The 27,317-nt window shown below is 40.1% G+C and overlaps 1 protein-coding gene and 1 long non-coding RNA gene across 2 annotated transcripts; one reads left to right on the plus strand and one right to left on the minus strand.

The window, feature by feature from the left end:
* YEATS4 (YEATS domain containing 4) lies at positions 1 to 8,998 on the plus strand. The gene is made up of 7 exons (XM_054839159.1): positions 1 to 198; positions 348 to 467; positions 943 to 1,009; positions 1,110 to 1,204; positions 3,812 to 3,904; positions 3,981 to 4,068; positions 5,675 to 8,998. The coding sequence occupies exons 1-7, from the start codon at positions 148 to 150 to the stop codon at positions 5,842 to 5,844; spliced, it is 684 nt and encodes a 227-aa protein (XP_054695134.1). The 5' UTR covers positions 1 to 147; the 3' UTR covers positions 5,845 to 8,998.
* On the minus strand, positions 2,680 to 27,305 carry LOC129211690 (uncharacterized). The gene is made up of 3 exons (XR_008578921.1): positions 27,065 to 27,305; positions 5,649 to 5,713; positions 2,680 to 3,389 (listed from the first exon to the last, which is right to left on the minus strand). It is a non-coding gene; the product is annotated as an uncharacterized LOC129211690 (long non-coding RNA).
* Positions 27,306 to 27,317: the final 12 nt, after the last annotated feature.

A 27,317-nucleotide genomic window follows, 5' to 3' on the forward strand; every position in this document is an offset into this window, starting at 1 on the left:
CAGCGCGCCGCCGGAAGCCGCGGGGGATGGCGGTCGCGGGCCGGCGGCGGGGGCCGGGCCGGGCCGGGCCTGGCGGGGCCTGGCGGCCGCGGCGCGGAAGCTGAGCGCGGGCGGCGCGGCTGCGGGCGGCGCCCCCTCCGGGGCAATATGTTCAAGAGAATGGCTGAGTTCGGGCCTGACTCCGGGGGCAGGGTGAAGGTGCGGATCCCCGGGAGGGAGGGCGGGAAATGCTCCGCGGGGCCTCTGCTGACACCAGCTTAACTCGGGCTACGAAAGTCAGCAAACGCCTTTCAAAACGTATCGTTTCTGTTTGTTGTCTTTTTTTTTTTTTTTTTTTTTTTTTTAAGGGTGTTACCATTGTGAAGCCGATCGTGTATGGAAACGTCGCGCGGTATTTTGGGAAGAAAAGAGAAGAAGATGGTCACACTCACCAGTGGACGGTTTACGTCAAGCCTTACAGAAACGAGGTAAGGCGTTAAGGGGCCGTGGGAAGGCATTGCCGCTCCTGCCTGCGGGACCGCAGGGGCAGAGCGTGGGGGGACGGGGCAGCTCCTCCACCTCTCCCGCTGTCGGGCCAGCAGCACCCCGGAGCAGTGAATCCGGGTTTAAAAAAGCCGGGGTTTGAGGAGAGGGCAGAAGGGCGTTTGGGCATCAGAAGCGGAGGAAATGCACAGGCTGGTGGGTTTCTAAAAAAGGAAAAAGAGGGGGGAAGGCACTTTTCCTCTTGTGTTTTTGGAGTGATAGTTCCAGGCTGGGGGGAAAACTGAAGAGCATTGAGGGACAAAATACCGACAGACCTGCGTGCCCCTACTAGTTCTTGGATCTACCATCTTGCTCTCCTACTGTGTTTAAAATCAGAAGAAACGATAGGCATGTAGGTTGGATTAATAGCAGTTTGGTGTGCTGTGTAAATAATCAGAAATAATGCTGTTTCTGTTTTAGGATATGTCTGCCTATGTGAAAAAAATTCAGTTCAAGTTGCATGAAAGCTACGGTAATCCTTTAAGAGGTGGGTTGCGCATTTGGGCGTTTGCTCCTAGAACTGGGAACTTGATTAGTTCCACTGAGGCTTTATCACCGTATTAACGTTTCTGTGTTTCCTGCTGCAGTTGTTACCAAACCACCATATGAAATCACCGAAACAGGCTGGGGTGAATTTGAAATAATCATTAAGATATTTTTCATCGATCCAAATGAAAGACCTGTAAGTACAATGAACGTCTAACAACACTTAATTAATTATGGTGGCCTAAAGCTGTGCTGAAGTATATTGCTGGCCAAAATAAGTCCCATCAGCCATGGACATAATAAAACCTGTTCTTGTAGGAAAAGTATTTAATGATTGGCCACATTTTCCTGTTTCTGTGCTTTACCACACGTGATGGCTTTTCCTGTGCTTGGCTTCTCTGACATTTACTAATATGTGACCACATGTTGCACCTTACCTGGGTTGAACACACACTGAGGATTTCTTTTTCATGTAGCTTCCTAGTTCTAGGATATTTGCATATTTTAATTATCTTTTCCTTTTTTGTCTATCAGATTTACAAAATTACAGAACAGTAGGGGTTGGAAGGGACCTCTGGACATCACCTAGTCCAACCCTCCTGGCTAAAGCAGGATCACCTACAGCAGGTTGCACAGGATCGTGTCCAGGCGGGTTTTGAATATCTCCAGAGAAGGAGACTCCACAATCTCTCTGGGCAGCCTGTCCCAGTGCTTGGGCACGCTCAGAGTAGAGAAATTTTTCCTCATATTCAGGTGGAACTTTCTGTGTTCCAGTTTGTGCCTGTTGCCCCTTATCCTGTCACTGGGCACCACGGAAAAGAGTCTGGCCCCATCCTCTTGACACGCACTCTTTAGGTATTTGTAAGCGTTGATCAGATCTCATCTCAGTCTTCTCTTGTCCAGGCTAAACAGACCCAGCTCTCTCAGCCTTTCCTCATACGAGAGATGCTCCAGTCCCCTCATCATCCTCGTAGCCCTCCGCTGGACTCTGTCCAGTAGTTCCCTGTCTTTCTTGAACTGGGGAGCCCAGAACTGGACACAGAACTCCAGATGTGGCCTCACCAGGGCAGAGTAGAGGGGGAGGAGAACCTCCCTCGACCTGGGGCCATGCTCTTCTTAATGCACCCCAGGATACCATTGGCCGCCTTGGCCACAAGGGCACATTGCTGGTTCATGGAGAGGTTGTTGTCCATCAGGACTCCCAGGTCCTTCTCTGCAGAGCTGCTTCCCAGCAGGTCAACCCCTAACCTGTACTGGTGCTTGGGGTTCTTCCTCCTTAGGTGCAGGACCCTGCACTTGCCCTGAATTTCATTAGGTTCCTCTCTGTCCAGTTCTCCAGCCTGTCCAGGTCTCGCTGAATGGCAGCGCAGCCTTCTGCTGTATCAGCCACTCCTTCCAGTTTTGTATCATCATCAAACTTGCTGAGGGTACACTCTGTCTCCTCATCTAGGTCATTGATGAATACATTGAACAAGACCGGACCCAGTACTGACCCCTGGGGCACACTGCTAGCTACAGGCCTCCAACCAGACTCTGTGGTGCTTGTCACAACCCTCTGGGCTCTGCCATTCAGCCAGTTCTCAACCCACCTCACTGTCCACTCATGTAACCCACACTTCCTGAACTTGCCTATGAGGCTGTTATGGGAGATGGTGTCAAAAGCCTTGCTGAAGTCGAGGTAGACAACATCCACTGGTCAAAATCAGTCAAAAAGCAGCGATGGTACTATGCTAGCATTAGTTTCTTTCCTAAGAAAACCAGGTTAAGACACTTCTCTACTTGTATAAAGCACTGGAATTTATTTCTTCCCATCCTGTTTTAGACATATCTTGCAGGTTTGTTTATACAGGTTTATGTAGGAAACTTGATTACCATATTTTAGGGGAAGGGGATGTTTACTTCTGGAAAGACTCAGTTCCTTCTGTTGCATGAACTACAGTGATCCTTCTGCTTTAGCCGTTTTTTGCTGAATGAGAGGGAAACTGAATTTTATGTTTTTCTTGATTATGTGAAAATTGATACTAGACTAGAAAGGACTTCCTGCACTGGCATGCTCAGTAGCACTCTGACCTGTCACACTAATTCTGTTCACAGCTTGACCAAACTGTCCTAAAGTTGGTTGGGTGTTTTCTCTTTGCTGTTCTTGGAAGGCTCTTTCAGTGCTTGTCGTGTTTTTCCTTTCCAGGAAGTACCAACCAGAGTAAGGTATCGCTCTCTTCCACGACCATTCGTGGGCCTGTTTGTGGAAGGGAAGAAGTGTGGGCTGTGTCCCCTCTTCCCAGGTCATGGTCCAAGTGGTCAGTAGTTCCTCAGGGTTGGACAGAGGGCTCCCGTTCCTCTCCAGCTCCTGCTGTTCACAGTGCAGTAATGGCAGAGTAACTCTGTAAGGAGAAATTTCAGTGAAAAGCTATTCACAGCTTTCCCCCCCAGTGTTTTTCTTTCACAAGAAGGGATGGCAGGGTCACAGAAAGCACTTTCTAACTGATTAATTGGCAAAGTTGGCTTGAACTAATTCATCTATTTGGAAATGCTACAAGAAGGTATTCTTAGTAGTTTTTATACACCGATCCTAAACCGCTTGCCCAGACATTTTTAAAGTAACAGGGAGCCTTTGGATAGTTAGTGTGTTTAACACTGAATATTAAATTTCAGTAATTCTGCTGAAGTTATATGACATTTGCATTCCTAAAATATTTTTAAATCCTATACAATTGTTTATTAAGAACAAATACTGCTTGTTGATATCTACAAGATTTGTATTTCCCTACAATTGTCAAGCTAATAAAATTCTCTCTTTGTACAGGTAACCTTATATCACTTGCTGAAACTATTTCAGTCTGATACCAATGCCATCCTGGGAAAGAAAACTGTAGTTTCTGAATTCTACGATGAAATGGTATGAAAATTTTTAATGTAATCCTCACTTTATTTTGAAGAGTATTAGTGATATCATTTATTTTTCTCCTTTGTAGATATTTCAAGATCCTACTGCAATGATGCAGCAGCTGTTAACAACATCTCGTCAGCTAACGCTAGGTGCTTATAAGCATGAAACAGAGTGTAAGTTGGAAATGAAAATATTGTAATTTTAGAAATAAACAATCGTTGGGTTTGCTTTTAGTGGTTTGGTTTTTTCCTGGGCCGTAGCAGTACAATGGAATTGGATGCTGCTAAAAAGTGATATTTTTGCATTAAACTAGCTTCAGCTTTTGCAAAGATACTAATACTTCTTTGAAAACTTTTAAGACTTTCTGATCTGTATGCCTGCTGAAAAGGAAAAAAATTATAAATAACTCAGTATGAAAAGTGATGGCATGATCTATGCCTAGTTTAACATCTTTGAAATGAGTTAGAGAATAAATTAAGGCCACTGTATTTGTGATAAAGTTCTGTTTGGCTGATCAGGACGTTAACTGCAAGCAAAGATCACACTTCAAGCACTGAAATACAGAACAGTACAGTTTTAGTCAAAGCAGCAACCCTTTTGGGATAAAGAGTAGTGTCTGAAAGCTCTTCCTGTCTTTTTCCTTTCTGCCTAATTCTTTAACTGTAGGTCATTTCAGAACATACTTTTTCATTATAGCTTAATGTTCTTTGTGTCCTTATCTAATCTGTCTTTAAACATACACCAGAATTTTAAGGGAATTAAAGAAATGAAACAAAAATACATTGATTCATAAAACATAATGCATTTAGTGATGGTTTCTGTTCTGATCTTGTGAATTTCGTCCCTTATCTTCTACTCTGAGAAAGCAAATCTAGTATTTATTGAGCCCAAATCCTACCTTGTTAGTTACCAGCTCCAACGCCATCGTAGTCTGGCTCACCTGGCCTTTGGCTTATCTGCATGTTCCCATGACAACAGCAAATGTTGAGTATTTTTAGACAGTGAATACCTGGAGCTAAGAGTGGTTATGAGTTTGAAGCTCTACAAGTTAGGGTTCCAATTTGCCTTATGTCTGTTCAGGTGTGTGGACATGTGAGCTACTTCTATTCTCCTACCTCAGTTTAGCCAGTCTCGAGGTGGATTTTGTTACCTTGCATGTTGTTATGGTTTATGTGTAGAAAATATTTAATAATTTGAATGATAAAAAAGTCCAAATTTAAACTTTTCTTACTTAAAAGTTCTGCGTGTTTCTCCTGAGAGTAGATAGAAATGTTTAGTAGAGTTTTTTGTATATATTTCCTTAAAACATGCTACTGAAGTAGATAAAAAATAAGACTCTTTTTTTTTTTTTTTTTGCCACTGCTCCACAAGTGGGGCAGCCTGTGTCAGTACTCAGTCACCTTCACAGAAAAAAAAGTGTTTCTTGATCTTCAGAGGGAACCTCCTGTGTTTCAATTTGTGTCTGTGGCCTCATGTGCTGTCGCTGGGCACCACATGCAAATTATTTGTAATTCTCTGTAATTTCCCATTTATTCGCTGTCAACATGTCAGGTTTTTTTTCCCCACTTAACCTTTAAAAAACTCTGGCAAATGATTTAGTGAATTATATAACTCCATCCACAAAACTGATGGGCTGAATGAAGCCACAAAACAAGCTCTTTCCCCCCCTCACCTTTTTTTTATTTTTCAGGACACATACCATCCAAATTATTGTTGCTATTAAAAAAAAAATACAACTTTTCATGGTACTTACAATATTTATTTTTATCACCACCATAGTTGCAGATCTTGAAGTGAAAACCAGGGAAAAGCTGGAAGCTGCCAAAAAGAAAACTAGTTTTGAAATAGCTGAGCTTAAAGAAAGACTAAAAGCAAGTCGTGAAACCATCAACTGTTTAAAGAATGAAATCAGAAAGCTTGAAGAAGATGATCAGTCTAAAGATATGTGATGAGTGTTGACTTGACGAAGAGCCTATACTGAAAACAGAAGGACTTCAGTCATGGAATTCTATGTGTTGTCTTCAATTCTGTCACTGAGACTACCTGAATTTCACTTGCAAATGATTGAAGTATGTGGCAATTGACTTCATAAATGGGAGAAGAAAGAAAGAATGTATCCTTGTTTTATACTTAAAATCTGTAGGTACTTAACAATTTAGTTCAAGTAGAAGGGGTCTTGGAGTCCAGGCTCCTTTTTTTTTTTTTTTTTTAAACTATTTGTGTGGTATATGAAAACTTTGTATTAAGTCTTGTATTAGTTCGATGTGATTTTACCAAATGCTGGTGTTTACTTTACTTGTTTTTTTTTCTACTGATTGCTCAGAGATGCATCTTTAAAGCTGAAAATAAAACATGCATTTTTTTATGTTAATATTTTTTGCCTCTGTCCAGTTGTGGGCTTCCAGAACAATTGTAAATAGCATACCTTGATTTAACGCAGAGGTTGAAATAGAATGGTATGCAAGTTGCTTAAGTCTGGTTACAGTGATTTCTGAATGTCTGCCTGTTATCCGCACAGTGAAACAACTTTCTGAAAACAGGATTTTAAATAACTTGTGTATCTACAGCTAAGAGTTTCTAGCCCCACATCTGCTTTAACACATATAAATGCATCAATTATGTAAGTTATGCTTAGAAGCAGGAAATTATTCCGGTCCTATTTTGTAGAAGTTTGTTTAATATTTATACTGTACTGTGGTCAGTTCATCACACGTTGTCTCTGCCGCTCCTTCCTCCTCAGGGGGAGGACTCCTCACGCTCTTCCCCTGCTCCAGCGTGGGGTCCCTCCCACAGGAGACAGTCCTCCACCAACTTCTCCAACGTGAGTCCTTCCCACAGGCTGCAGTTCTTCACCAACTGCTCGAGCGTGGGTCCCTTCCACAGGGTGCAGACCTTCAGGAACAGACTGCTCCAGCATGGGTCCCCCACAGGGTCACAAGTCCTGCCAGCAAACCTGCTCCAGCGGAGGCTCCTCTCTCCACGGGGCCACAGGTCCAGCCAGGAGCCTGCTTCAGTGTGGGCTTCCTGCAGGGTCACAGCCTCCTTCGGGTGCATCCCCCTGCTCTGGTGTGGGGTCCTCCATGGACCTCCATGGGCTGCAGGGGGACAGCCTGCCTCACCATGGTCTTCTCCAGGGGCTGCAGGGGAATCTCTGCTCCGGCACCTGAAGCACCTCCTCCCCCTTCTGCACTGACCTTGGCATCTGCAGAGTTGTTCCTCTCACTCCTCTGGCTGTAAAAACTGCTGCTTTTTTTTTTTTTTCCCCCTTCTTAAATACATTATTCCTGAGGTGCTACCACCGTTGCTGAAGGGCTCGGCCTTGGCCAGTGGCTGGTCTGTTTTGGAGCTGGCTGGCATTGGCTCTGTCAGACATGGGGGAAACTTCTAGCAGCTTCTCACAGAAGCCACCCCTGTAGCCCCTCCACTACCAAAACCTTGCCATGCAAACCCAATGCATGTTCTGAAGTAACTAGCAAGTGTTCTCCCTGAAAAATCAGTGTGTGATCTTTTGCCTGTAACATCCTTTTTTTTTTTCCCCTTCTTTTTTTCTTCCCTTTTCTAGAGGTAAAAGAGCCTGATAGAGATGGTGCTACCTCAGGTTTTGAAAGGGCTTGGGCATATTTTCTACTGCTTCAAAGTAGAGTGTTGGAGTAAACTCTGCTATAGGGAATCAAACATCTGACATTCCCTCTCCTATAGAAAACAATATTATTAACACTTTGAGAACAAAGCACTCATTTCTTCATGTTTGAAACAACTGATTGGCTTTTACCACAGCTTGGTAAAGATTTAGAACTGAAACAGTTTTAACACTCTATACATAGACTTAGGTTTTTCATTAAGAAATAAAGTGTTAAAATTTGGCATATTTAGTTTATGGTATTATATATACACAGAGGTTGAGGAACAGCTTTGTACCAGTGGTGTCCACACAGATCCTTCCTAGCACTGCAGACTATCCAAATTTTTCTGGCTACCTAACTGGTTTGGTCTATTGATTCAGTAGCCAACTTCCTTTTAAACAGCTGCTGAAGAAGAATGTGCTAGGCAATTGCAGTACAGTACAATGTGCCATTTTCAGAGCTGTGCACTGGAAATAAGACTTGCATGGGCCGTAGTACATTATACATTTAAGGTTGAAATAACACTTTTCAGTGAAAAGTTAAAAAAATATCCATATAATTTTCTTTTGTGATACCTTATTGTTCAAAGTGTTTATTTGGCTGCTTCCTTGTCTTTGACAATCATCAGTAGCAGATTTTTTTTTAAGGAAAAATACAATAAGGTTAGCACAAAGTGAGTCCTCCCAAGTACATTCTCTTAGCTTCTTGCAGATTTATTCCATTTCCTGAGGAGGTTTTTAAGGTCCATTTGTGCATGCTGAAACAAAAATGGGAATGGAAAGCAGTTTTGGTGATACCAGGTTGAATGCAACATTATCATCTTCATATTGGTCAATTAAAATAAAACTAAGGTAGAATAACTCAGATGGAATATGAAATAGGTTCTGCAAGAGCTGTGACTAACAAGAATAGGTCTGATGCAATGGGCTTGAACAGACCAAAAAAGAACAGAGTGATACCTTTTGAATCCAACATTTTCGTAGGAGCCTAAAGTATTCTTTGTGTTTACATGTTTAATAACATCCAATAAACAGCCTAGTATTCAACGTTACAGAAGCAATGATCCTGGCTCCACTGTCAGTAGTCATCAACGTGCTAGAGATGTAATTTTTGTTTGTGTTAGCGGGGTTCCCCCCCCCAGTTTTTCTTTCAACTTTTTTCTATTTTTTTTCCCTCTTTTTTGTGCTCTCTGTAAAGATTACACAAGAGTCATTAGGTTTCCCCATCAATACTAAGGCAAGAAAATAGTCCTAACATCTGTCTGTGCTGAGCAGTTACTGTTGATAGGGGACAGGAAGAATATCTTCTGCTTTACAAAGTTCATTAATATGTTCTGTGTTTTCATTAGAAAATACTTTCTTCAGATGCTGAGAAAGCCATTGAGCCCTGTATTAGGCAGCAATTAAATTCTGGAAAAAAGTTCATGAGAATTAAGTGGTTTAGGATTTTGGCTTGTGAATAAATGTGAAAAAAACCCGCCTCCCTGCATTTGACAATAAACCTACAGCTACCTTCCCTACATGCAACTGCATGGGTTTCAATTAACATGTTATGTTTGGACCTATGTGTTCTGCTGTTAAAAGAGTTGCTGATGCAAGCACCTGAGAGAGCATGTGTACAAAGTAAATGTACAATATAGTGTTGACCTTCTAGTGTGTATCATTTTCAGTGTTACTAGAACTGAAATAGAGTGGGGCACCTAAGGACACAGTTGCATTTGACCTCCATTGCCTTGAAGAACAAGCAAAACCCAAATGCTACATGCCGCTTTATTTTTGGCAGCCCTGCGAAGATGCGATTCCAGACAAATAGTTACAGTTTGTGCTTGCCAGGGGTGCTAACTTAAATGCTATTTATATTGCTGAGACTGACTTTAGACTGTGGTTTCATCCTGAGTTATAATTGTGAAACACAGATGTATTTCAATTTTCTTTGCAAAGGAGGGGGAAAAAAACCCCCCTTCATTGTGCTATAGATAGTTTGATAGCACTGAATTGCACAGTAATTTGTCCAATTGCCAACACTGAAGCTTTAGGCTCCACTTGAAGTAACCCTTTGGTAGATAAAGATAAAACTCAGTTTATCTCAGTTTATATGCTTACTGTTATCAATTTTACCAATGAGGAATGTTTACTTTAGGCATCAAACATGCAAAAGTGGTAGTTACTGTCATTGCCGCTTCCACTATAAAGACTTGGGGGTTTTACATAGTTTAGTTAAGAGATGTTAATAGTCATCACAGTTATTTCAGACACTGACTGCTTACTTACTTCCTACCCAGTATTACTTATTGCTAGTTGCTTTCTTACCTAGCTCCATCTCATACAACTTCTTTCCTTTGCCTTTGGGTTTGGCACACTGTAGTTTACAGTTAGGCTGTGAAGTTGTATAAGGCTGTACTCAGGAGGTTTCCATCAAAAGTGCCATTATCTGACAGGAGATGAGTAAATACACTTAATTCAAAGATTTACTTGAGAATTTCTGTGGTTAGTAGAGATGGGACTGGAAGGAACATTAAGTCACCCTGTTCCTTTTCTTTCTAGACAGATGCTGGTAATAATACCAACCTAAAAACACTTTTGCTGCTTATGCATTTAATCCATATTAAATACAGTAGTGTTTGCTTCTTAATGGGAATACAGATTTAAGAGCATTTCAGCTTGTGTTCAGACATAAGGTTGTTTTCCAAACACCAGGTGGCAGGTATATCCAGTCTCAGCAGCATTTTAATTACTAGGATTTTTGGCAGATCTGTGATATCTTTGCTTGATCTCACTTGCTTTGAGACTTGATCAGCTGATGAGACAACTTGTATTTGCTTCTGTAGAGATGACCAAATTATCTCTTGCATGTTAGGAAACTGTTCAGCAGCCTTGTGAGCAAATCAAATGTGCTGTGCCAGGAAGCAAAAAAAAGTAATGTTTGCAATTTTTGTTCATTTGGCAAAAGAAGTAGCTTTCAAAATACAAATCTCTCTGGCTCTCTGGGATTGTTTTTAGGTTTTGGTTTTTTTTTTTTTTTTTTTGCTTTTTCAGGCTGAGATTGTATGACAATATGAATGAACAAAACATAACTTAGGTACTCTACTGGACTGCATGCTTTGCTCGCACTCAACTGTTTGCACTTAATTTCAGGTGGAAAATGGCAGGATTCTCCACAAGTAATTACTTTTTTTAAATTTAATGTTGATAGAGTTAATAAGCTTCTTTGACTACTTACTGCTTAATGAATACTATGAATGAACCTTTGGCTTCCAAGTATGTTGCAACTTTTAATTTTCCTGAATACAGTAGGGAAGAAGAGCTTAATTTAAGCAAGGGGAAGAAGAGACAATTAGGATAGTAAAAAAAGAACAGCAACAATGAGAAATTCTTGTTATATATACATCATGATATAATTAGTTGGGATTTATTTTAACACTCATTTCTGATACATTTATACTATTTCTGTTTTAAAAAGTTTTAAGCTAGAACATGAAATCATGTTTCTAGTGAAGCAGAATGCAAATGGCTAATACACATCCAAAATTAAAAGTTACATTTCAATTTTCATAGGAAAATCCTCTTGAATGCATACTGATTAGGCCATAAAAAGAACTCATTAGCATTGGAATATGTAGTATTTGTCCTACTCCCTCCCTGATAATTACTGTACTTTTTAAGGTGTTCATGTGTTAAAGAGTGGCTGGCACTTATTCCCACAGTTGTGGAGAATTCTGCACTTTAGGACAGAAACAAATTTCATCTGATCTACTGGCTTCTGCTTTGCGAATACTTTCACCTGAAGCGATCAAAAGCTTTTTCTTCAATGTCTAATTCTGCAATGTCTAGCAAATCTTACATTTTTTTCAGACTCTACAATTCAGCTTTATTTCAAATAACATTTTAAACATATTTTATGTTAATATTTATGTTAAACATTTTATTTCAAATAACATTTTAAATTTTATTTAACCTCTGATCTAGAATGCTATTAAAATGCATGGTTTTTATTTAAATACACTTCTAAGATTCTCAGTGAAACATTTTGGTATCTTTATTCATAGGATCAAGAAACAAGACATATGGCTAAGAAAGGTCTTCACCTGTTGAATTGATCAGACAAAACTGCACCTCACTTTAATGACTCTGAACAAAAGATTTGAAATCATTTCACAGTTAAATCATAGTTTCTAAGCTTGCATCTTTAAGCACTAGCATGCTGGGTAAATACAGGTATTAAGAGTTGGCAAAAAAAACCAAGGTTTATGCCTGTCTGCATGTAACAAGGGTGACAGCTTTTGGACTCAAAACTTGGAGTATGAATAGTGCTGCAGCACTTTGCTGCTCCATGTGCTGAGTCTGTTGAATGTAGCAGGCCCAGCATGTCGCTCCTTCTTCCTGTCTATGTTTATTACAGCAAGAATTAATCCAGGTCACTTTTTGTTTAATCACCATCCTGAATAGAGTGATAACTATGTGCCACCTAACGCTCCATTCAGGTCCTAAGCCACCTGAACTCTGAGTAGGTAATATGGAGAATGTTGAAAAGTCAGGTTTGAGGGGCTTGCAGTTTATTTTTGGTGTTATTTCATGGTTTCTGTATGGAAGTATTTCCTTCATAAATATTTACTCCATTAGCTAAATATTCCTGAGGAAGAAATGTGTATTTTGGACAAATTGGAATTGATTTTTTTCCTTCTTGCTACAGGTTAGGCACATTTGCATGGTGAGGCAAGACACAGGATAGGCATTAAACTAGACAGACTGGACTCTACCACCCTCCTGTGTAGTGGTTGGAACTGATCAAAGCATCCGCTGCTTTGCAAAGCTTTGTGGTCGCTCTGAATCTTCCTTTTTTAGTCCTTAGCAGCAACCGCCAGGAACCGTAGTGTTAGATGAACACGGGCATCGCCCTGGATTATGACAGAATGTTGTGGGCAATGTCAAGGGGGCAAAACTGATCTGGTATGCATTCAACTGCCAAGCCTGCAAGTCAGCATGTGGCTGCTCCTCTTGGGTAGTAGTTTGTACGCTTTGAGCATCTCATCACTGAATAGTCTGCTAGTCCTGCCTGTTTCCTGCTAGATTCATTCTACAGCATTTAACAGTCATGAATCTACCATTTCAAATAGCTAATGCAGTCTAACTGAATTTAAAATAAACAGTGTTTTGAGTTTTGCTTATTTTTTATTAATAAACCAGCAATGAGTCCTAGTCCTTGTGCATTTCCTGAGAATAGAGAAGATACATTTCTAAGGCTGAGAATTCTTTCCAGTAATTTTTTTCCCTCAAGGACAAAAGGCAGAAACAAAGTCATTACTGTAAAGAAGATTCAATTAATTTGTATGAGTTTCAGTGTTACTTTCTTGGAACAGACTAACACAATATGTGTATTTTAAAATGGAAAAGCAGTAAAACTTTTCATGGTTTCATTGTCTGAAAAGTGAAATTTAATTAAACTTCATTCATAGTCTAAACTGACCCTGTATGGTACTAAATGCTTGCAAGTGCCCTGCCTCTGCATTTGGAGCTGGTAATGCTTAGTACTTCACTAAATAAACCTGCCCTTCAGTCCTTGTGAAGTCAGTGGGTTTCAGTCAGACCTCTGGTGAATGACGGTCATAAATCAGTAAATGAAGAACCCACATTTTCATAGTAGAAGGGCCACTTGAGAAAAGGGCCACTTTAGTAATGTTTTATATTTCATGATAGTTAGACTTCACAGCATTCCTTTACGAGTATTAAGCTAAGGCTTTTGGAAGTCTGATAGATACCTACGCATAAATTTAAACAATCGATTTCTTCAATTTGTCACCTAGCCATTGCGACTGCATGCCCTTGTGTTGAATTTGCAGTAAAATTATTTTCTCGTATTTTGTACATTTGCCCAAAGATTTCCCTTTATAAGTTCCATCTCTCTCCTCAGTTCTATGCTACAGCTCCTTCACCACTCGACAAGTACTAAAGAGAAATTATCTGTAAGACAAAAAGCAAAGTATGACTTGGTTTTACTGCTGCTGTTACTTCCAGAGCTTTATCTGACACTGATGCTGTAGAGTGCTAGCTTCAGAGTCTTACCTAAGTCTAGAGATAGTTTGTGTGACAATTCTGAGTACATTTTGTAATCATCTAATAGCTGTTCACAAGCATGTTGAACTTGGTTAGTGGCCACTATATCCGTGTCACCTCTCTGTGGCCTTGTGTAAAAATACCCCAAAAAACCAAAACCCTATGGCTGAACCTCTATGATAGTATCCCTGATACAAAAAAATAAAATTTGCTGATCTACACTATTTTAATAATAGTAACATTTTGTAAACTGCATCTAATGCTAAATCATTGATGCACTGTGTAAGACACTTGTTATCATTACAGCTTTGGTTGGAATTTCTGCTTAAAAAAACCCACCACCAAATAAATCAACTCAGTTACTTGGGTGCATTCTGATCTCTTTACTGCTCTGTAGTCATACTTGTTTTTTGAGGACTGCCTGTGGTTTACTCCACTTGGACTAGAATTGCATCCAAACTAACTTCAGTAAAAACACTTTGTAATTGTGAAGCAGAACTGGATTTGAAATAACATTCTCATGATCAAAGATTCTAAGAAGCTTTTGTAGTAATTGGAGAATAACAACTATATAAAATGTGTTTGCTTCTCATATTTAAATTAAGCATAAAGATAAAATGCATGAGAGGCTTATTAAATGAACATACAGATACTGCATCTGATAAGATCAAAGCAATTGAGTGGGATTTTAATTTAGGCATTTGACTGACTTTGTCTAAAAAAAAAAAGTTTTTGAAGTAATGCTGGCCTTGTTCCATAATATCTGAGAGGTTCTCTCAGTTGTGGATTGCACCACTGGGCTATTCCCTCCACTGCTGATATATTATTTATATCGCATCCTGAGAATACTGTACATGTAAAACGCACAGGCAGAGTTCCAGGCCTGAAGGCCTTCAATCTAAATGGGCAATATAGGATGGGTGGTATAATAAATTGCAGTTCTTTACTTGAACTGTAAGCAATGTCTTTCAGCTCTAAAATTATACCCTTCATCCACTTTGAACTGAAGAAGCATTCAGTACAGTTCTCATCCTGTGGCAACACAACTCAGGCTGACTATAGTGGATAAATGAAGTGACTGCTGTCTATGGGTTTCACCATCTTAAACAAAATAGGCTGCTTTTAAAAAATTCATATTCCTGGAAGTCACTTGCATGAAAATTGTTCTTCAGGTTTTAAAAAAAGGAGAGACGGAAATGAGACTTAACCCAAAATTCTCTGAAAATCTCCCATTTGTATCATAAAGGCTTTGATTGAGGGTTGGAGTGGTCATGCAGTTGTTTGGTACAGAACTAAATAGCCTTGGGAAGAAAACTTAAGAACAAAAACTCTAAGCATCTTGCCTCATTACTTTGACAAAATAAGCCCGTACCTGCCAATTGTGAATGTAGAACAAAACCCCAAATACTTCAGGCTGCTTCATAGATGTTTGCACTGACAAATGGGTCTTAAATAAGACCAGGATATGCAGCCTGCCCTGAGCTCTAACACAAAGAGCAACTATTTGAACATCTCAGGAAAGGCCAAGGGTATGACACACAGAGAAGAAAAATCCATCAAAGATCATCTATGGCCCACAGTTACCAGTTTGGTTCTTCTGTCATAATGAAGCTCTCTTCCGTGAGGGGACTGAAGCTTTCTTAGGAGTGGAATGAACTTCTCCAGGAGTCAAAGACTCATAAACTTCAACTTTTCTCACTTCATCTTGAATATCTATTTCTTTGGGTTCTTTAATGTAAACACAAGCCATTTTTTAAATGCTTTATTAAAGCAAAAACTATTCTGTCAGCTTTCTCTCCTCCTCCTAAGAGGCACTATGGAATAACAAACACAATTGGGACAAACATCTCTTTATAGTAGAGTTAGCTATTCCCACCTAAATCAAACTGCTTTGGGAAAAATTCCATGAGCAGGACATCCTTGGTCTCCATCCTTTAGACTGCGTGAGAGAATAATGTTGGTATATATTTTGATTCTGTCCCTGATTTGGCTTAAAATATATGCTATTATATGTAATTGAAGGGAAATCTAATTATTTCTGCTTAAAATAATTATTGTTTAAAATACCATTAAATTAACAAGTCTGCTTTTATTTCCCTCGTTTCAAGCAATTATGTAGTTTGCTTCTACCAGCTTTATGTGCAAATTTAAGCAGTCCTAAAAGTGAGAAATAATATGCTGGCTGAAAAATGAGGCACTGTAAAAGCAGCTTTATATTCCATTACCAATAATTCTGCTTTGCTGTACTTCATCTTTTCTTCTTCTATGCCTCTTCTGAGGGAACATGCCCAAAGTTATCTCATAGACTTCCATGTTGGCTGTCTCAGCTCTAATTTTAAAAGGTATTTTTTCAAGGGCTGGAGTGGTTCCTCACCTTGGATGGCCCGCTGCCCTCACTTAGTGGTTTCTGCCCACATGGTAAGAAGGTTCTCGCTTTCCTGAAGAAGCCCACTCCTTATATACTGGGGAGAAATAAAAAACAACCTGGCATTTATGTTTTTCTTCTCTTAAAATGTCAGGCTATGATCAGTAGTTCAGCAGCAGCTTCATAAACTGAGCCAAGCAGGGGTGAGACCCTTCAAGAGAAGGGTAGGTGATATCTTTCACAGTCCTCCGATTTTCATCTGTCTGTATAAATCACGATGCTCAGTTATCCATTCACGTCTAGATGTGATTTTGGAGTACGTGGGACAAAGGCAAATGAAAGAAGAGTGAAGCCTGCTGTACCAGTGTTCAGAACTGTTGATCTTGCATTTTCTTTGACCGCTGCTTTCACTAACAAATTATGATTAAGAGGCAGGAAAGAAGAGTAATCCTGCCAGTGTGAGCTTGGGTTCCCTCTGCAGATTTACTGCTGAGCAGGCAGACTTGTTTTGAAAGACAGAAAGAGAGTGTGTTTCACTGTTTTTCAATGTGACAGTTTGACTTCTTCAGAGAAGCTTGTATTTCTTGCATAAAGTAATACATCCACCCCAGAGAAACTGCACGAGGTCACTGTGGGTCCAATTTACTTCACTATTTACATCAAAGTTAATTTGGAGTAATGTATTTTATCTTTTCTACTCCAGATAGGAAAAACACTGGATGAAAACAAACACCATTACATCTGATTTTGCTAAGTCAGATCTATCACTGCTAGGGGAAAAAAATCTAGGTTGCAACTTTAAATGTTCCTTTAAACATTCTTCCTCAGCACACCAAAAGGCAATTTTCTTGAAAAAGCCAGGGTACTTCTCTCATTGCACAGGACACAGTAACTTGTGCGTTAGAGAAAGGAGTTTCAGAAAGGCAGATACAAACTCTGGTATGTAACGTAGATTTGAATTTGACATTGAAGACCATTTCCCAAAGACAATTCAGTCATTCTGCCAACCACAATGTCCCTTAGTTATGCAAATGACTAAGTAGAGCAGCGATTATCTGCCTAAGCCAATGCAGGTCTTCCACCACTGCTAACTATACATTTTCGTGAAGGTATCTGCTGCCCCTATAGGCACCGGGTCCCCTCAAAGTAATTTTAACAAGCTGTGAGCATGGAAAAAAAGTTCATTTAAGTGTAGTCCTTGAACCTGGAATGGTTAATCCATCCATTCATGAAAAGCATCAAAAAGATACTTTGAAGGTTTTATAAAAAACATTCTGTAAGTCATTCTGTAAACTGATGGCAAAATACATACGAGTAATAGCTGTTCTAGTAAAAGTTTACCTCAATTTGCCAGTTTTCTTTTCTCACTGTCTCAGATTCTGTATGCTGCTACACTATGGCCAGACTTTCTGCTACTGCAATGCTTTTCCTGAACTGGACACTGTAGCAGGACATATTCTTGCAAGGATGCAGGCCCAAGGAAAAAAGACGTTACTTCTAACATTTTCTCTCTAGCAGTCACCATTCATGACTTACAACATATACTGTGAAAAGACTGAGAAAACCATTGATTGATTTAAATCAGCCTTAATTTTTTACCAAAGGCAAAAACTCCACACACTGGTGCTTAATCATACTTTCCATCATGTACAAGCATGCAGTTTTCCATACAAATTCCTTAAGGTGTTTAATCTGCTATTGCAAAAATACTTATTTGCATACAATCACACCCTGCTGTGGTTTTAAATGTTTTCTGAGAATACATTTTGAGCCTATTATCTTAACCTCACTGCCTTTCTACCCACATATAGACTAGCAGACATGCAAACACTATAATTTTTATTCAGGCCTGAGTGTAATTAAGTTGAAGTGCATTTGTACTTTAAAACTATAGGACTCAGCTTATTCCATAAGTATTGTTGGTGAATATACTGTTGTTAAGTTGCTGAGCTGTAACAGGGTCTGCAGCTTACAAATAGAAGTTGTTACTATGGGAGAAACAGTGATCAGCAGTTTTGGGTATTTTTGTAGTCTGTATTGTTTGTTCATGCCATGCATGCCAGCTGTTAAACTGTTAAAAGCAGCAGTCAGTCACAAGGAGCACTATTGTATCTTTCAAAAATCTTAACCCAAATACAGAGAAGCACTGACCTGAGTTAGAGAAATCGGAGTAAAAAACCTCTTTTTACCAGCTTTCTTGTTGGAGGCAGGTTTGATCCAGATGCAGAGAATATGCACTTACACAATCACATTGTGTGACAAGGCAGCACATGTGTCCTGGTTTTTGGCTGGACTAGAGTTAATTTTCACAAGAAGCTGGGAGGGGACGCAGCCAGGATAGCTGAGCCAAACTAGCCAAAGGGATATTCCGTACCATGCTCATATATATACTTATACATAAAGGGAGCTGGCCGAGGAGGTGCGGCTGCTCAGGGATGGGATGGGATGGGCATCGGGCTCCGGGGGGGAGAGCAAATAGCATTGTGCATCACCCATTTTGTATATTCTTTTATAAGTATTGTTGTTGTTATTTTCCTCTTCCCTTGCTGTCCTAGTAAACCATCCCTATGCTAACCCACGAGTTTTACCTTTTTCTTTCGATTCTTCTCCCCATCCCACCAGGGGGGCAAGGAGTAAGCAAGCAGCTGCATGGTGCCCAGCTGCTGGCTGGGGCTAAACTACAACAACATGCTATGCTAGGTATACTCTTCCCCATCATTCAATGTCTGGCAAACTAATTATATATCATTTGTTTAAAGAAGACATAGGGAGTAAAAACCAAAGACTGTAAGCATGGACAACAGTACCATTTACTGACTCCTGCTATAGCTGCACCCTGACAAACAACTCCTCTTCTTGACATATCTTTACAAAGTATTTTAATGACTACTGTCAAGCCACTTGACAGAAAGTACGATAGCTGACTCTCGCTTTCTTTATGGCAAATCCAAAGTGTCTTGTCCCCAATATGTTCTGGCACTGAGTTTTAATATATATTAGTTAACCCAGACCAAATACATTTAACTTTTGTCAATGAATATACCATATGAAATAATGTACAGTTAGGGCACAAGCACATGGTAAGAACCTATCTTTAGAAGGCAGAACCATGTAGGTTGCGATGGGCCTCAGGTGGCCACCAAGGCCCACTTACTGCTCAAAGTGGGCCAGTTACAGCCGATTGTTCAGGACCATGTCTAGTCAAGCTTTGAGTATCTCCCAGGAAGGAGGTCACACAACCTCTCTGGTCAACCTGTTCCAATATTTGACCACTTTCATGATAGAAATAAATAAATAAATAAATAAATAAATATCTGTATCTAAGCAGAATTTCCCATGTTTCAACACCTCTGAGAAGAATCTGGCTTGGCCTTCCATGCAGACAGCAGCAGTAAGATCTTCTGTTAGCTGCCTCCTTAAAGGCTGAACGGTATTGGTTCTCTCAGTCTTCTACCACACACTATTTTTCCAGTCCCCTGACCATCTTGGTGTCTCTCTCCTGTACTAGCTGCAAAATAGCCATACAGTATCAGACTACACAGGTATGCCTAACTTGCTTCTGAACTTAATGACCAGGCCTAAACAGTCAGGAAGAGAACAGGTCAGGTATAGCACAATCCTTCTTGATATATATTCAGAGTTTTCAATAAATCATTGCTTAGGAAAAACCTGAATCAAAGGCCACTGTATTCCATTCCATTTACTAGCTGCCAATACACTGCTTCCCTTTTGAGTTTAGTCCCTTTTTGAAAGTAATGACAGTTTTAGCTTCCACATTTCTGGAAGCAGTGAGCTCCATACTTTAGTTCTGCAGCATCTGAAAAAAAAGACTACCTTTTGGCTGTTTTAAACCTGCTGTCCATTATTTCCCCTGTGTGCCCACTTACTAGAAAAAGGAATGAGAGCTCCCTACCTTCTCTCCACAAGCCACCATTTTATATAATTCAGTCATCTTCCCTCAGTTGCCCAGGCATTGTCATTTTTGTCTTTTTCAAACTGAAAAGTCCAAGTGTTGGTAGTTCTGTTTTAAACAGAAACCATTCTCTGTGTTTTATTATTCTTTTCTACCTTTATCTTCTTTCTGACCTGGGAAACCAGAGCTTCAAACTGTTCTCTAGATGTGGCCATACCACTGATATACACAAAGATGTCACAACATTTTCTGCTCCATTCTGTCTTCCTTTTCTAATAATTCCTGGTGTTTTTGACTTGGAATTGGATATTAACTTTCCACAGAATTACCTATAGAGACTCTAAGAACTCCTTCTTCAGCAATAACAGCATATGTAGAACTTGCCACTAGGAACATACAATTAAGATTGGTTTTCCCTGTATGCATTACTTTACAATTATTGAGACTGAATTTCAACTTCTAGTTTAACACCCATGCTGCTCAGCAGAATGAGATCCTTTTGAAACTCCCTGCTCTCAGCTTCATACTGCACTACTGTAAAGGATTTTGCATCAGCAGCAAACCGTGCTGCTTCCTTACTCACTCTCTTTCCAAGACCATTTCTGAGTATGCTAAGTAGTGCAGGCCCCAGCGTGAATCCCTGTGGGAGTCCAACCGTAACTCTCTTGCAGTGTAAAAAATGACTATTTATTGCTACCCCATTAACCCTTCTCTTTCAGCTAGTTACTAATTTGTAAGACAGGCTTCCTTCCTAACCAATGACAGCTAATGTTCTTTAGCAGCACTGGTGAGGGACTGTGCCAAAAGCTCTTTTGAAATCACTACAATGAATGTATCATCACCCTGGTTTATCAGTTTGCTGAGTTCGCCAAAGAACTTCATGATTATGACAAAGCTTCTCTATTTACAAAGACCCATGTTTATTTTTCCACAGTCTGACGTATTTGTCTGTATGCTGAAGCCTCACCCCAGTTCTCTGTCACTGATTTGCTTGTGTGACCTGAGACAAGTCGCGGTGACTACACAAGTAACAGGACTCAGATGCTGAAAATGAACACTTATGATCTTTAAATGCAAAATGACTGTCTTCAAAATTCTCATCCAGTTGCGTTCCAGCTATGGAGGCGCTTACATTCCATAAATTCCTATTTCAATGAGGTTCCCAAAACATCTCTGATTGCTTTAGCATATACTTCCCTGCAAGCTAATTCTACTCCAAAAGGTCCAGCCCAGACAGTCACAACTAAATGATTTCAGTGTCTAGGATTAAGGAAGCTGTAATAACCATATGATGGTTATAGCATACCCTGAGTGAAGGAAAATATTAATTTATATATTCACAGATGGAGGATGAACCCAAACCCAGGTCCCTCACAAGCAGAGTTTTGGGGTTTCTTATCACTGAAGTATAGGAAAAGGACAGGATGGTTTCTCCTACCTTTTAAATGTTCATGTCCTGTATAAAGGGGCCCCCTTAGGCATCTAACATGAAAGAGTTTACAGAAGTGAACTCCAAGTAGAGCAAGCGGCTCCTTCCAACTCAGTTGGTTTTGAGGACGCTGAGAGACACACTTCTAAGTTTTGCAGCTGCACTTGCCTGTCTGCATTGAAACACCTCCCATGTTAGCTGTGTTGTCAAAATAGACTATTTGTCAGTGTCCTGGTTATGAACTTGCAGCGTGGACCTAACTCAACATTCCTGAATTAACACTGCAGTGGCTGAGGCAAAGGCGCATAGTCCATCTGCCAATTTTCCAATAGCAGATATAACACCTGCCCATGGGACACAACAGACTCAAGACCAGCATCTTACAAGATTCTTTTAGTGTTAAGCCCCCAGTCACTGTGACTTCAGTCACATAAATGTCATTGGCCTTTCACAGTGAAAAGTTTAGCCAGCTTCTTGTTAAAAGTGGATCCCATGTGATCCTGTTCCTTCACTTGCTTCCACCATGTACCACACAGGAAAGCTGAATAGAGAACTAGCTGCAATTGATTTCACCCACCAGCAAGGTTCTTCAATGCTGACTGCCACAAATTCGAGCAGTGCAGAACTAAGGCCCTCTGTAGACCCAATCCACACTCCCTTGTAAGTAAAATGAAACTATTTCTTCTCTTGTAAAGGAAACACAGAAATAATTCCTCTAATGCTAATGAAGTGTTAACTAACACAATGACAAATGCCCTAAGAATACCTAAGTAGTTATTCACTGAATGAATAAATAAATAAGGCAACGAGCACTTGCTGCACACAGAGATTTAAAATAACCAGCTGTTTTCTCCTGTGAGAGGCATCTATTCTGTGTCCTGAATGAGGAAGGGGTAAAATAGAAAAATGGTGTACGATAGGCTACTTAATTCTATCATAAGTTGTGTCCACAAAGGAGTCAAAATTACAGTTGCACAAGTTGCCTAATTTTTAAAAGTCTGACATCGTGACAATGCTCTTTGAACACTGTTTTGTATATAGTACATAGTCAAGTGTGCACAGTTCTGAGGCCCTGAAACTCTGAAATAAAAAGGGGTGAAGTAAGGACATAGCAGCAATCTTCACTTGGAATTTCCTTGCTTTCGTCAGCTGAAGTCAGATCTGGAATGTTATTGCAACACACTGTAACTTTTTTGAATTTAATTAGATTTACATCCCACTTGGTTATCACAGGCTAGTTGAAAACAGACGTGTACATTCTACAGTCAACACATTGATGCTCCTTCTGGGAAACAGCCAGCAAGAAGTTACAGAAACTGCATGTGGCAGTCTTTGTTAGGGGAATGAAAAGACTTCAGTTTCGTTAAGCAGAACATTAATTTGTGAGGAGAACTGAATTTGTATATATACTTGGGAAGACCAAAAGGCAGCTTCACTTGCAATGTTTTTCGATATTCAAATGGTAAGGGACAAAATATCTAGTATCTCAAGGAGTAAAATACATAGTATCTCAGACAAACAGCTCAGCCTAAAATGAGGTCAGAGAAAATACCTAAGTTTAAAATTATGTTTTTGCAGCTCATTGTATTATCTTTAGAAGTCTACAGATCAACTGTCACAGTGACAAGTATCTTGTCTTTCACAGTACATTACTTAGAGCACATGGATCCTTTAACCATGTCAGTGGTGTATTTGTACAAGAACAAGACAATTCATACAACTGAGGAAGACCAAATTACAATACAAACAGCCACCTGAGGAATTCCTGAATGACCAGGTCTGCTCCACTTTTCCCTGGATACCACAGCAGTAAGAGCAGAAGGTCTGTCATATTCCAGCAGTCGTTTCAGGAAAAGTTTCACTATGTGAATTAAAATGTCCAACTGGAAGACACCTTTATTTACTATTGGATTTTAACTTCTTTTTTTTCTACTTTTAATTGAAATGATGACAACTTAACTAATGATTAGCTTAACAATATTCAATGAAGTACTGAACTATTGGTTTAAATTATTGGCTCAATCTTGTACTTCCTTCTGAAAAAAACAAAAGACTTTACTGGGGAGGTGTTCTTTCTTAAGAAGTGCAGGATCAGGCCATAAATGGCTGCTATATAGGCCTTACTGTATGCAAGGGCTTTGTTTGATCGTGAAAACAAAAACTTGTTGATTTGATATACAAAGGGTCATTCTACTTAGCCTGCTACACGAGGGGAGGCAGAATGTGACGTGACTGGCGTTACTCTGTTCAACTAGCACACCAAGTCCAACTCTCTCTTTGTAAATCTGTTTTCCAGTTCCTGAAATGTTGTTATAGACTGAATGTGCGTTTTAAAAAAAGAAGTTTTTGTTACAGCGTCAAATGTATTTTGGAAAGGAAGGGGGTCAGAATAAAATTACACCCAAGGTATCCTCTTACAGCAGAGAAAGAGAGCAAGCTTCTGTACCACATTTCAACCAGAAACATGCTTTCGCTGCTGAGTCATAAAGCCTGAAAGATGGTGTTTATAATAGAGCCCTCACCTATAGCTAGGTTAGGTGGTGCCTATAGCAATATCAAAGGACTTCTTTAATACAAAACAAAGTGACTGCAAAGTTCTATGATTTGTCATGAGGCTGTTGCTACGGTTTTATTTTTAAGAGAGACTGTTTACTCTCCTATGTTTACTTAAAGAGCAGAATTTATAGTTGAAACATTAAGGCTCTGAATCAGTATCCCCTTCCAAAAATACATCCAGGCTTCACGCTGGGGTATACACATCTCATACCGATCAGAAAAGGCTTCCCTGATGAGAAGACAAACTATACATGAAATGGGATAGGTTCCAAAGTTCTTGGAAAGAAGAAATATAACTCCTCCTATTCAAACTGTTGAGAAGTTTGTTGCCATGAATCTCTGAAGAATGTATGAAAGGGAACTGCAGAAACACAGTGCAGAATCTGGCATTCTATTCCCCAAGAGTCCCGTCTTTGTCAGACCCAGGCATTAGGAAAGAATACAAGATAAATAAGGAAGCAGTTTCCTAATCAGATAAATCTGCTGTTAAAATGTTGTATGTGACTGGACTGCTCTCTTTCTTACAGAATTGCATACTGCCTAAATCAACATAGGTCACAGACAAAAGCACTTGACTCACAGAGTCCAAATTTCATGATAAAACCCACCACACAATGTTGGGATCATCTTGTAAGAATCCAGGAACTGGAACAAGAAAGTTCTATGAACCGATACTGAAATACATTAGGATAGTGAAATGAGAACTTCTGGAAATATAAGCTACAGTATATCTGATGTAGTTCAATCTTATTTCCTCTTCAAAGACTAAGAATCTTTTCTAAATATTTATATGATCTTCTAATTTTTAAATAAAAAGAAGGTGCTACTGAAAATTTTCACTTGGGGGGAAAGTTTCATTATTGATAAAGGAGTTAATTCTAAATAGTACTAAAATTTAACACCTTTAAAGTGAACATTTAATTGAGTAAACCAGTTATGAATCAGAGAATGATGAAATGTATGATTACTTTTGTTGCCTCAGAAAAGCCATGCATTTAGCACACCCAGTAGCCACTGCATAAGACCATATAAGAAACACTCAAGCAAATAAACCGAAATGCTTAGCTACTAAAATAATTTTACAAATTTTAGCTATGGGCTAACCACTTCTGGAAAGCTTTAAAGGTGACAGCAGCATCCAATTTTTAAAAAGAGAGAATAGTGAAACAATAGAGGAGGTCTCTGACTTCAAAGTTGATCAAAAGAAAGTTTAGGAAGATCTAAAACAGAACTGAAGATGCCATCAAAGAACTTAAAGCAATGTAAATTCATAATTTGCAGAAGTCTGCAAGCAGCTATGCAGTCTTCAAAAGAACAGTAATCTATACAGCATCTGGATGGAGCTTCAATAATCTCAGTTTGGGATGACAAAAATGATTGTAGATATGACTAACAACCAATATGTCATGGAACCAAAAGATCTTTGAAGTGAGAAAAAGAACAATGTGACCAGCTGGAAATTCCCATCAGGACTGAGACACAGCAAGGTCTTAAGAAGCCAGAAAACCACCTGGAGAAAGATTTTTAAGAGCCACAGAGCACAGCAAAGTTCCAGTATCTAAATACAGAACTGGTCTGTCAGTAAATCTGGGTGAGCTGGGTAAGATGACACTCAAGTAAACAGTGAAGATGACCAATTTGACAGGTGAACAAAACCAGTGCTTCACCTTTGATGAAGATGTTGAACTTGACTGTCAAAGAGACACTATGCTATCCAGATTTAATACAAATCCTGACATACAGTTTAAATGCAGCCATTCACTTGAGCTGGTGAAGGCATGGTGAGAGCTAGAGGGAGTAGAAAAAGAAATAAATGACCCAGCAGAAGAGACCTGTGGAGACATTGTTCCTTGCTCATCCAGACACTGCTGAGGCAGCTACGGAAAAATTGCAATGTACAAATACTTAATTGGATGTGGACTCACAGATTGAGATCAACAAGTGAAGCCAAGCAGACTTTAATGCAAATCTGCGTAACAGAGGACCCAAAGGTCATGAGGAATCCTGCAGATGTTTGTCTTAAGAGCAGCTCATTGCTTTGTGGCCCATTGACATGTTACATTTATGGGATGCAAGCATATACAGTATGTTAGATGACAGAGTTTGCTACGCGACTTCACACATTACATGAGTCAGCTATAGGAAAATCAATTCCCTCTACTTTATCCATCGAGCTCTCTGAGCACTGACTCGCACGCACAGAAGCCAACAGCTGCAATGGTACAAATGCTAAACCACAGTTGTGTTCTCTCTCCTCCTTTCATTCTAGATATTATCACCTTTCTAGGATGCACGTCTGAAGAAAATCTCTGCATGGACTTCAGCTTCTCCAACTCTCATAAAACCTACAGATTAAATGAATATTGGGCTAGTGGAATACTGTCATCCATTTGCTTCTGCTACGAAGCAGTAACTGTCAAGGGAAGGGAAGAAAGGTGAGCAACTGTCAGAGCAAGATCCTCCATTCTCCCTGCCAAAGACTTTAGATAACTGAAACATAGTCAAAACACGAGTTGCACAACCTCTCAGAAAGTAAGATAGATAGACAGATCAGTCCCGTGAAGTAACTCAGTGTATGACACTGTTTGGTGGAGAGGTCAGAAGTTAGAGCAAGGCCAAAGAAGCTACACACAACAAGAGAGAAACATAAGTAGCATGATTCGAGACAAAGCTGAGAGTTTTGTGCAGGTTGCTGGCTGCTCTGTGAGCAATGTGTTTGATTTGTGTGTGTGTTGGGACATTAATTACACATTCAAGATTAACTGTAAATTACAAGGTCTTCTGGCCCAAGACCTGTCACACGTATTGGTCTGTAAACAGGCAGCAGACAAGAGGACGTATGGATAGCAACAGTAAGAACAAATGCAAGGTGTTTTTTTGCACAGGCTAACAGGAGCGTTGTTTCCACAAAGCTGCACAACACGCAGGTGTGGCACCTTCCCTCATTCTTCTTGCTTCCCACTTTTCTTTTTTGCTGTATCTTTGTTTTAAATATACACACTGCCTACCTTTGCTTTCAGTTGCATGTAATGTACTTTATGAAAACAGAGCAACTTGAATGGCTGTAGATGAGTTACCATGGCAGTGTCTAAAACAACACTGTGACATCGTGTACAACACAACTGACGGAGGCTGCCATGCAAGAAATTTAAAACAAGCGACACCAAACCGACTGAACCAATCCTTTCCAAAGCTGTGCGCGCAGTTACAGCTTTATTTATTTTTTTTTTTACCTGAGAAACCAGTAAGACCCGCTTCGTGGCCGCCTCCCTCACAGCTGGCCCCTGCACCGCTCGGAGGCGCGCTCCCCACTGCGTGCCGCTTCCCGGGAGAAGCCCTGCCGGCTTCCCCGCCGGGCGGGTGACAGGCCAGGGCCGGGTGAGGAGCCGGGGCCGGATGACAGGCCGCCACGGCCACCACCGGCCCTCACACCGTCCAACGGCCCCCGCACCGTCCGCGCGCGCCCCCAACGGCTCCCCGCGGCGC

This window comes from Grus americana, chromosome 1, assembly GCF_028858705.1.
Source record: "Grus americana isolate bGruAme1 chromosome 1, bGruAme1.mat, whole genome shotgun sequence".
Lineage (NCBI taxonomy): Eukaryota > Metazoa > Chordata > Aves > Gruiformes > Gruidae > Grus > Grus americana.